This window comes from Myotis daubentonii, chromosome 7 (assembly GCF_963259705.1).
Source record: "Myotis daubentonii chromosome 7, mMyoDau2.1, whole genome shotgun sequence".
NCBI lineage: Eukaryota > Metazoa > Chordata > Mammalia > Chiroptera > Vespertilionidae > Myotis > Myotis daubentonii.
Window position 1 is genome coordinate 86547024 of NC_081846.1, and position 12248 is coordinate 86559271.

The 12248-nt window shown below is 37.0% G+C and overlaps 1 protein-coding gene across 5 annotated transcripts in view; it reads left to right on the plus strand.

Moving 5' to 3' along the window:
• Positions 1–12248, plus strand: part of EPB41L5 (erythrocyte membrane protein band 4.1 like 5) — a 169226-nt gene that overhangs the window by 117755 nt on the left and 39223 nt on the right. For all 5 annotated transcript variants that reach the window (XM_059704702.1, XM_059704703.1, XM_059704699.1 and 2 more), the window contains exon 17: positions 11145–11308. In XM_059704702.1, the coding sequence (XP_059560685.1) occupies positions 11145–11308 (164 nt within the window). The remainder of the gene's footprint in view (positions 1–11144; positions 11309–12248) is intronic.

The window sequence follows — 12248 nt, forward strand, 5'->3', positions numbered from 1 at the left end:
AGGATATATATTTAGGTCTTTGATCCATTTTGAGTTAATTTCTATATATGGTGTCAAATAGCAGTCTTGTTTCAATCTTTTGCGAGTAGCTTTTCAATTTTCCAGCACCATTTATTGAAAGTGCTCTCTTTTTCCCATTGTATGTTTTTGGCTCCTTTGTCAAAAATCAGTTGCCCATATACATTTGGATTTATTTCTGGTCTCTCAATTGTGTTCCATTGGTGTATGTGTCTGTTGTTGTTTTTTTTCTACCAATACCATACTGTTTTGATGATTGTAATTTTGTAGTATAATTTGAAATCAGGGAGTGCAATACCTCCAGCTTTGTTCTTTTTTAAAAAATATATTTTTTTATTGATTTCAGATAGGAAGGGAGAGGGGGAGAGAAAGAGAGAGAGAGAGAGAGAGAATCATTGATCGGCTGCCTGCTGCATGCCCACACTGGGGATCAAGCCTGCAACCCGGGCATATGCCCTGACTGGGAATAGAACCGTGACCTCCTGGTTCATAGATCAATGCTCAGTCACTGAGCAACACCAGCCAGGCCAGCTTTGTTCTTTTTTCTCATGATTGCTTTGGCTATTTGGGGTCTTTTGTTCTATACAAATCTGATGATTTTTTTTTGTTTTGTTTTTATTTCTTTAAGTAATGCCAATGGGATTTTGATGGGGATTGCATTAAATCTCTGTATTGCTTTGGGTAATATGGCCATTTTAACTATATTGAGTCTTCCAATCCATGAACATGGAATATCCATTTCTTTGTGTCTTCTTCAATTTCTTTCAACAATGTCTTACAGTTTTCAATGTATAGGTCCTTCATATCATTTGTTAAGTTTATTCATAGGTATTTTATTCTTTTTGTTGTAATTATAAAAGGAATTGTTTTTTATTTCTTTTTCTGAATGTACATTGTTAGTGTACATGAACACAGTGGATTTTGTACGTTGATTTTGTATTCTGCAACTTTACTCTATTTACAGTTTCTGATAGGTTTTTTCTCTCTCACCTAATTGCTCTGGCTAGGACTTGGAGTACTATTTTGAATAACAGTGGTGAGAGTGGGCATCCTTGTTTTACTCCTGATTTCAGAGAAAAAGCTTTCAGTTTTTCACCATTTAGTATGATATTAGCTGAGGGTTTGTCATATATGACCTTTATTATGTTGAGGTACTTTCCTTCTCTATTTTTTTTGAGTACCTTAATTAATGTTGTATCTTGTCAAATGCTTTTTCTGCATCTATTGATCTATTGATAGGATTATATGATTTTTATATTTTATTTTGTTAATGTATATCTCATTGATTGATTTGAATGTGTTGAACCATCCTTGTGCCCCTGGAATGAACCCCACTCGATTGTGATATAATCCTTTTTATGTATTGCTGTATTTGATTTGCTAGTATTTTGTTTAGGATTTTTGCTTCTGTATTAATTTTCTTTTTTTTGTGGTGTCCTTGCCAGGTTTTTGTACAAGGGTTATGATGGCCTTTATAAAATGAGTTAGGAAGTATTGCCTCTTCTTCATTTTTTTGGTAGAGTTTGAGAAGCATAGGTTTTAAATCTTTGAATGTTTGGTAGAATTTAGTAGTTGAAGCCATCTGGTCCTGGACTTTTAATTTTTGGGAGTTTTTTTTATGGCTATTTTAATTTCCTTACTGTTGATTGGTCTATTTAGATTTTCCAGTTCTTTGTGATTCAGTCTAGGAAGGTTATATATTTCTAAGAACTTGTCTGTTTCTTCTAGGTTATGGAATTTGGTGGCACATAGCCATTCATAGTATTCTTGTATAGTCCTTTGTGTTTCTTAGTTTCCATTCTAACTTCTCATATTTTGTTTGTGATTTTTTTTTTTTTAGCCTTTTCTCTGTTTTCTTTAGTGAGTCTAGCTAGATTTGTCAATTTTATTAATCTTTTCAAAGAACCAACTGTTTGTCGTGTTGGTGTTTTCTATTTTCTTTTTATTCTCTATTTCATTTAATTCTACTCTAATTTTTATTATTTTCTTCCGTCTACTAACTTTGTTCTTTTAATACTTCTTTAAGTTGATATGTTAGGTTATTATTTGTGATTTTTTTCTTGTTTCGTGAGGTAGGCCTTTAATGATATAAACTTCCCTCTAATTGCCACTTTTGCTATATCCCACAAATTTTAATGTCATGTTATTATTCTCATTTATCTCTATGTATCTTTTAATCTCTTATTTCTTTTTTGATCAGGTCATTATTTAGTAGTATGTTGTTTACTTAGTCTTCATGTGTTTGTAGTTTTTCCCTTTTGCAGTTGATTTTTAACTTCAAAGCATTGTGGTAGGAGAATATGCTTGGCATGATTTCAGTTTTTTTAAATTTGTTGAGGCTGATTTTGTGCCCAGTATATGGCCTATCCTTGAGAATGTTCCGTGTGCACTGGAGAAGAATAAGAATGTATATCCTGGTGTCCTGGGGTGAAAAGCTCTGTAAATATTGATTATGTCTGTTTGGTCTAATCTGTCAATTAAGGTTGATATTTGATATTTCCTATTAATTTTCTGTTTGGATGATTTATCTATAGCTATCAATGGGGTATAATTGTGTTTTTGTTACTTTCTCCCTTTAGTTCTGTTAGGAGTTGCTTTATATATTTTGGTGCTCCCAGGTTGGGTGCATATGTACTGATAAGTTTATGTCTTCTTTTTTTAATATATACTTTTATTGATTTTTTACAGAGAGGAAGGGAGAGGATAGAGAGTTAGAAACATCAAGATCAGTTGCCTCTTGCACACCCGCTACTGGGAATGTGCCCACAACCAAGGTACATGCCCTTGACCAGAATCGAACCTGGGACCCTTGAGTCTGCAGGCCGATGCTCTATCCATTAAGGCAAACCAGTTAGGGCAAGTGTATGTCTTCTTGATCTATTGTCCCTTTCATCATTATGAAATGTCTATCTTTGTTTTTTGTTACGTTTTGTAATCTTGAAATCTATTTTGTCACCTATAGTTCAGCTGTACTTATAACTTAGCAATAAGTACCTGCTTTTCTCTGGATGCCATTTATTTGAAGTATCATTTTCCACCCTTTCACTTGAGTCTGTGTTTGTCCTTGAAGCTGAGATGTGTCTCCTGAAGGAAGCATATAGTCGGGTTTTGTTTTTTGATTGAACACTCTACTCTGTGTCTTTTAATTCGTGAGTTCAGTCCATTTCCATTTAGCATAATTATTGATATACTAGAGGCCTGATGCATGAAATTCATGCAAGAGTAGGTCTTCCTTCCCCCGGTTGCCGGCACCAGCTTCCCTCTGGCACCTGGGACCCAGGCTTCCCTTGCAGTCCCGGAAGGACGTCTGGAAGGACATCTGGCCTAATTAGCATATTACACTTTCATTATTATAGATGAGGATTTCCTGTAGCCATTTAATTGTTAGTTTTCTGGTAGCTCTGTGTCGCCATTGTTTTTCCCCCTGTGTTTCTGTCTGGTGTGGGGTTGGAACCTCTCGTTCCTCAAGGCAGACCTCCACAGCCAAAATATCCCTTGTGGCCACCAGTTTCAACATGGCTTCTTATAGGACTTCTTCTCAGCTAGATTTCAGGTGGCTCTGAATGATGGTTGTTCAGTAGTTTAGTTGTAATTTTGGTGTGGTTGTGGAAGGATTCAAGTACCACATTTATCTGTGCTGCCATCTTGACTGGAAATAAGTATCTATTCTTGGCTGGTAATTTTTCTCTTTCAATAATTTGAATAATTAATTTCACTCTCTCTTAGCTTGTAGTTTCGGCTAAAGATATATGATAATCTAATGGGATTTATTTGTATTAGTTATCATCTTCTCTTCCCTGGCTGCTTTGAGAATTCTTGCTTTGATGGTAATTTTTGACAGTTTTAATATAATGTGCCTTGGAAAAAAGCCTTTTAGATTGAGATAATTAGTTATTCTGTTAACTTCCTATATCCGAGTATCCAGTTCTTTCCAAAGGTTTGGGAAGTTTTCATCATTTTTTTGTTTATATATAGGCCCTCTGTCCCCTTCTGCTCTTCATCCTCTGATACACCCATTTTTCTTATATCACTCTTTCTAACGAAGTCAGATAATTCGCCTAGAGATTTTCTTTTACTGTTGATTCTCTCTCTTCTTCCACCTGAGTCATTTCTAGATTTCTGTCTTCTTTATCACTAATGGTTTCCTCCATCTGGTCTGCACTATTTCCTAAGTTTGCTAGTTTATTCTTCATCTCTTTTATTGAGTTTTTCAGCTCCAGAATTTAGTTTTGGTTCTTTCTTTCTTTTTTTATTTTATTGATTTAGGTATTACATATGTGTTCTTATCCCCTCCCCTATGGTCCCTCTGCCCCCACACTCATGCCCTCACCCCTCTGGTGTCTGCATCCATTGGTTAGGCTTATATTAGTATGCATGCATACAAGTCTTTGGTTGATCTCTCCCCCTTACTCCCATCCTCCCCCACCTTCCCTCTGAAGTTTGATGTTCTGATTGATGCTTCTCTGTCTCTGGATCTGTTTTTGTTCATCAGTTTATGTTGTTCATTATATTCCAAAATGAGTGAGATCATGTGATACTTACCTTTCTCTGACTGGCTTATTTCGCTTAGCATAATGCTCTCCAGTTCCATCATGCTATTGCAAATGGTAAGAATTCCTTCTTTTTTACCACAGCATAGTATTCCATTGTGTAGATGTACCACAGTTTTTTAATCCACTCATCTGCTGATGGGCACTTAGGCTATTTCCAAATCTTAGCTATGGTAAATTGTGCTGCTATGAACATAGAGGTGCATATATCCTTTCTGATTAGTGTTTCTAGTTTCTTGGGATATATTCCTAGAAGTGGGATCACTGGGTCAAATGGGAGTTCCATTTTTAGTTTTTTGAGGAAACTCCATACTGTTCTCCACAGTGGCTGCACCAGTCTGCATTCCCACCAGCAGTGCACAAGGGTTCCTTTTTCCTCGAATCCTCACCAGCACTTGATGTTTGTTGATTTGTTGATGATAGCCATTCTGACAGGTGTGAGATGGTACCTCATTGTCCTTTTGATTGGCATCTCTTGGATGATTAGTCACTTTGAGCATCTTTTCATATGTCTCTTGGCCTTCCTTATGTCCTCTTTCAAAAAGTATCTATTTAGGGCCATTGCCCATTTTTTAATTGGGTTGTTAATCTTCCTTTTGTTAAGTTGTATGAGTTCCCTGTAACTGTTGGAGATTAAACCCTTATTGGTGATAACATTGGCAAATATGTTCTCCCATACAGTGGGCTTTCTTGTTGTTTTGTTGATGGTTTCTTTTGCTGTGCAGAAGGTTCTTTCTTAAAGTTTCAATCTCTTTGATGAAGTACTTCTTTTGTTCGTTAACTTTATTTCTTAGTTCATTGAATTTCCTTTCTGAATTTTCTTGTATCTCATTGAGTTTTTTCATAACTGCAATATTGAGTTCTCTGTCATTTAAATAACATATTTCCATTGCTTTCAGTTTATTTTCTGGAGATTTTAATTTTCTTTCTGAATTCCCTTGTTACTTGGCTATTCATTGTACTTGATGGGGTTTTTTCTCTGCATGGCATTTGGTGGTGGTGGTGGTGGGGGGAAGCTGCTTTTTAAAAAGAATTTTAATTGGTGAAATAGAGATCTTAGTCTTATTTTCTAGAAGGTGGGGCTTCAAGGATCTATCACCTCAGCTGTGGAAAACACTCAGTATTCCCCAGCAGGTGGGCGTCCGCTTTCGGACCTGGGCACCTCTGTCTCAGGGCACCACCTCCATGGATCCATGGATTGGAAGGGGTGACTATGCATTTCCTGTGTTTTCCTGGTGCCACCTTCCTGAAGCCTGATGCTCTGAGTTGACCCACCTGCTACTACTAGGATGTGCAGCAGTGGGTGGGGGTGGGGGGAAGTGAGTTCAGGTGTCCCTGGTTCTGCCCTTCCTTGTGGGTTTGGCTGAGTACAGATCACTTAGGCTGGAGAGGTTCTTTTCGGTCCGTTCACAACCTGCCCAGAGAGGATTTTGTTGCCCAGAGTGCCAAGGGGGATGGAGTGGGCGGATTCCCCAGCTGTGAGTCCTGTGTTCCATGCTGGCTGCTTTTGAGTGCTGCAACTTTGTTTTTAAATTCTCACCCAAGGATATGTTTATTGATCTTTTTAGAGTGAGAAGAAGGAGGTGGAGAGAGAGAGCGAGCGAGAGAGAAACATCAATGTGAGAAAGAAACCTCAATTGGCAGCCTCCTGTGTGTGTATGCCCCCATGGGGGATCGAATCCTCAACCGAGGTATGTGCCCTGACCAGGAATCACACCTGAAACTTTTTTGGTACATCAGATGACACTCCAGCCAACTGAGCAACCCAGCTGGGGCTGGAGGCTGCAATTTTTGTAGCCTGTTTCTCTACCTCTGACCATGGGCCCAACCTCAATGTGTGCCAGCCATCCAGGATGGACTGCTCTCTTGCCCTCCAATCTGGTCTGCCCCGTTGGGACTGTACCCCAGCCCTTCATTACTATTGCATCTGCTGGGGCTGCAGCAAGTGTGGGCTGGGTGCAGCTTCCATCTCTGTTCTCCCCCTGTGCCCCATCCGGTGCTAATATCCCCCCTTCAGGTGTCTCTGTTGGTCAAGTCCAATATATCCTGCTTGTTCGATCAATTATTCAGAAAGGAGTGTTTAAATCTTCAACCATAATTATTGATTTGCCTATTACTCTTTTCAGTTTTGGCTTCATGTATTTTGAAACTCTGTCATTAAGTTCCTAAATATTTAGGATTGTTATGTTTTCCTAATTAAATTACCCCCTTTTTCTCATGAAATGATCATCTTCATTTTAAGTTCTATTCTGAACTCTGTTTTGATATCAATATATTCACTTTAGCTTTTACTGACTACTGTCAGCATGGAATATCTTTTATATCCTTCATTTTAATCTCTGTTTTTTATATTTAAATTATGTTTTATGTAAGCAGTTCACAATTGGATTTTTCTTTTATAATTTTAACTGACAATCTTTGTATTTAAAAATTGGTATGTTTAGACCATTTCCATTTAATATGATTACTGATATGATTAAATTTGAGTCTATCATTTTATTTTTGTTTTTCCCAGATGTTTCCTATTCCTGTCTTTCTCGCTTTCTGTCTTCTTCATTAATCAGGTGTTTTTAAAAATTCTATATATGGTCCGGCCAGCATGGCTCAGTGGTTGAGAAGAAGGGGGTGGAGGGAGAGAGAGAGAAACATCAATGTGAGAGAGAAACATCAATTGGTAGCCTCCCGTGTGTGTGTGCCCTGACCAGGATTTTTTTTTTTTTTGCATGTTTCTCTGTCCCTAACCATGGGCCCAAACTATGAACCAGAGGGTCATGGTTTGATTCCCAGTCAGGGCACATGCCCGGGGTTGTGGGCTCAGTCCCCAATGTGGGGTGTGCAGGAGGCAGCCAATCAGTGATTCTCTCTCATCATTGATGTTTCTATCTCTCCCTCTCCCTTCCTCTCTGAAATCAATTATATATATATATATATATATATATATATATTATATTATATTATATTATATTATATTATATTATATTATATTATTTATATATATTATGTTTATATATATTTGTATTTATATATTATATATATTATTATGTATTATATATATATTTAAATTCTACGTATCTCCTTTTTTCACTTCTTAGCTATAACTCTTGCTTTGTTTTAATGGTTGCTTTTGCATGTACAACTTTAACTTATAAGCAGTCTACTTTCAAGGGCCATTATACCATTTCATGTATAGTGTAAGAACCTTAGAGTAGTGTACTTCCATTTCTCCTCTCCCAGCTTCTTTACTATCATTTGTCAAGCATGTTACTTTTATATATGTTATAAACCCCATAATACATTGTTCATTTTACTTCTGCCTGTAAGTCATTCTTTAACATTTTTTCGTGCATGTCTTTTGGTTATGAATTATTTTATATGAATGGCAATGTTTTTATTTTGTCTTTTGTTTTTACTGCTTTAAGATATAATTTACATACCATATTATTCACCCATTTAAAGTGGACAATTCAATGTTTTTAGTACATTCATAGGATTGGGCAACCTTCATCACAATTTTATTTTAGGACATTTTTATTCACCCCCACCCCAAAAGAAATTCCAAACTCATTAGCAGTTGTTTTGATTACCTCCTGTTCATTCTTTTGGTGAGGGTCCAACACACAACACCCAACACTGGACAGATGAGATAGACAGCAATTTACTGGTCACAAATACTCATAGCTCAAGGGAGGAGGAAACTGCATAACATACAGGGTCACAGGAGTGTTGCTCCTGGGAGCAAAGTGAATAAACATGGGCTGTGAGAGGCAAGCTTTGTAATGACGTGAGGATGAGGTGACCCCTGGTTCCCACCAGAGGATGTGATTGGCCTGTTTGAATAATTTTGGCTGTCAGGGGAGTGACATTTGCTAGGTTAAGAACCTGGTAGAATGTAGGTGGTACAGTTGATATCAGATCTGGCTGGATGGGGAACTTTTTCCAATGAATTGGGGGAGGGCATATCTGGTGAGAGCAAGGGCACTTGTGATTAGTCCTTTGGGGTCTTGTGAGGCAGGGATGTCAAGGTAGCACTTAATATTGAATCTTAATTTTAGACCTTACACCACAGCAGTCAAACACCACCCCATTCCTCCCTGACCTCTCCTCCAGCTCTTGGTAACCACAAATCCACTCTCTGTCTTTATGGATTTGCCAAGTGTGGACATTTCATATAAATGTACTCAGACAATATGTGGTATTTTGTGTCTGATTTCTTTATCATGTTTTCAAGGGTCATCCATGTCACAGCATATATCAGCACTTCACTCCATTTATTGTTGATTAGTGTTTTACTCTATGGTATATCACATTTTATTTATCCATTCCTCAGTTGATGGGTATTTGTGCTGTTTTCACTTTTGGCTCTTATGAATAATGCTGCTATGAACATTTATGTGTACCTTTTTGTGCAAATGTGTTTTCTTTTTGCTATATACCTAGCTTTTTCTTTGCTTTTTAAAGCTTTATTTTGCTGGCTATAAAATATTGGTTGTGAGTTTTTCTTTCAGGGCTTTTAAGATGTTCCTCCACTGTCCTCTATTTTGTATTGTTTCTGATGAGAAATCAGCTGTCATTCATATCTTTATTTGAACACATAATATTTTGGGCTGTTTTTAAGATTTTCTTTTTATCATTAGTTTTAAGTAGTTTGATTGTGATATGCTTTGGTGTAGTTTTCTTCATATTCTTGTCTTTAGGGTTTGTTGAGATTCTTGGATCTGTGTGTGGGGAAGCATGAGACTTGGTTGGAAAGCTTGTAAGGAGGATATTCCAAGAAAAGGGAAGTGTGTGGAAGGCCGCCTGCCCTGTTTATTGGAATTCCCACTTAAGGGAGACTTAGGGGAGTGTGGATGGTGGCGCCCCTAATTATTCCTTGACCTTTCCAAACAAGTCTGTGCATATGCAGACCCCCAGGTGTTTACTGGAATCCTTATGCTTAATTCCCAGATGCCCTTTCCTAGAGTGCAATGTAAACACACGTGTCCTCCCAAAATTACTCACCCTGAGTGTATCTAAAGATAAAAATTCCAATAAAAGCCTAATGAGGCAGGCAATCGAGGCTGCCTGGTCACTTCGGCCAGGCCATCCCTTAGCCTCTCTTTCACAGTGAAACTGTCGAAGTAATCCATTCATCCATTGCTCAGGGTCTGCTGCTCAGCCCCAGCAAGGTGTGCCCTGTGTGAGGAGCCCTGGCATCTGTGGACTAATAGTTTTCATTAAATCTTGATAAACTTCAGCAGCTATTTCTTCAAACATTTGTCCTGTCCCACCTCCACTTTGGAACTCCAGTTATCCATACAGTAGGCTACTTGAAGTTGTCCCACAGCTAAATGATACTCTTTTCATTTTGGGCGATTCTTGATCTCTGTGTGTTTTATTTTGGATAGTTTCTGTTGCTATGCCTTTATTTCTTATCTAACTTATCATCTATTGTCAATCCCATCTAATATATTTTACATTTTTGATATTGTAGTTTTCATCTCTAGAAGTTTTATTTGAGTCTTTTTTATATCTTTCATGTCTGTGCTTAACTTTTTTGATTATATGGAATACATATAATAACTATTTAATGAATTTCTCTGTTAATTCTAACATCAATTTCTATTGGTTGATTATTCTCTTTAACATGGGATGTCTTTGCATTCCTGGTCATCTTTGAGTGGATGTCTGACAATTTACCAAGTTCTTCACCTAACAAATTTAACTTTCCTACCTGATGCTAGATAGTTCTATATTTCTCTAAAACTTCTTGAACTTTGTTTTGGGATGTAGTTAAATTACTTAGAAACAGTTTGATTTTTTGGGTTAGGTGGGCCTGTTGCCATGCTTAGTCTGAGTTAATTATTTTCCATGATTGAGGCAAGATCTTCCTAAATACTCAGTGCCCTGTTAATTATGAGTTTTTAGTCTATGGAAACAGGAACTCTGGTCCAGTATGAGTGCCACTAGTACTTTCCCCAGCCAAACAGAGGGAGGGAGGAAATCCTTCTGGATAGTTCTTTTCCTAGCCTCAGAGAGTTTCCTCACATGCATTCTCTGACCAGCAATTGCTGAATACCTGAGAGGGGGACCTTCTGCACATCTCCAGGATTCATCCCCTTCTTGAAGTGCTGCTCTCTCCTGTCTGGTACCCTGTCCTGTGAACTTAGCTGCCGTGGTCTCCCTGGACTCTCAGCCTCATCTTACTTATTAAGAAGAGACTAAGGGAGTCCCTCTGGGCTGTGCCTCATTTCACCCTCTCTGCGCCATGGCATGGAAATTCTCTCAAGGCAACTGTAGGGCTCACCTCCTTTGTTTCCCGAATTTCAGAATCACTGTCCTTTGCTTTCTGATGTCTGAGGTCTTGAAAACAGTTTTTCCCCCTTGTTAAGTTATTTCAAGTAGGACGTTAAAACCAGTGCCATTTACTCCATCCTGGCTGATAGAAAAGTCTACCCAAAATGTTTTGACAGATGAATAAACTAGTTGGAATATAAACTCTTACATGAATTTTTTCCAATAAAGATTTTTTTCTTAGTATTTTAAATTCTTTTCATGATAAATTTCTTGGTCTAAATAAGTTTTCTGTTACCTTTACAGCTTGCCTCCGAATATTGATTTGCTAGATAGTCCAGCCTTATTGGAAACAACTATTGATGATGTAATTGGGGCACCTGACACTGTGGAAACATTGCAATCACCCGATGAAATTAACTTAGCCCCCAGGCAAACCGGATTAGAGGAACCTGAAGTTGAAGGCAGGAGTGAGTAAATATTCTGTATAACATCAATGACACCTTTTATTTTACCTCCCTTTTAAATGAGCTACTTAAGTCAGTTCCTGCAAGAATATTTTATGTAGTAGTTGAATTTTAAATATTAATGTAAAAGAGTTATGCCTTCTTGGCTTAAGGGTTCATTGAAATATTTAAGATTGCATAATTGAGACCATTAAACGTTTGATCACTTATAAGTCATTAAATATTTGTACATTTTCAAACTTGCTTTTTCACTTTGTTTCTTGAGTGAAAATTAAGAGAAAATGTTTTTTGAAAGATTTTTAAGGTTCAGGATTGAGTAAATGTTTGGACATTCCATTAGCTCCTAGAAAGTATTTTGTTTTTATAAGGACTGTTGTTGCACAGATCTATATAAAATAAATAATCCAGAAAGAAAACTGCTTTCCTTAACATTTTAAAACGTTAAAAGATAACAGTATATTGAACATTGAAAATTTCTAATATTTGTGAATTTGGTTTGATATTAAAGTATAAGTTGTGTTTAAACAGAAACTTCCTGTTGAATCTTAGTGTAATGTATGTTCATTTTAAAAGCAGCTCATATTTATGTGGCTCTTGATTGGTAATTGCCATTGAGTATGTTGTTGTCTCTCATTATATAGAATACAGCAGTAGTATATAGTAATTTAGAGATGGGAAGTGTTAATGAAAAGTTACACTGTGCTTCTGGTTAGTAGAACATGCAGTAGTACTACTGGTAAGTGGCATTAAAAGTTTGTTCTTTTGTTCTCCAAGTAACCACTACAAATACATGGTTAAACAAATATCCTGATATGTTCAAGATTTTATGTTCTTATTGACATCTACCATGTTTGAATTGTGCTTATGAATCTGAGATTAGGGAAACAAAAATTAACTTAAATTTATTATGTTGGTAATTTCAGAATAATGTTCTAATTTTATT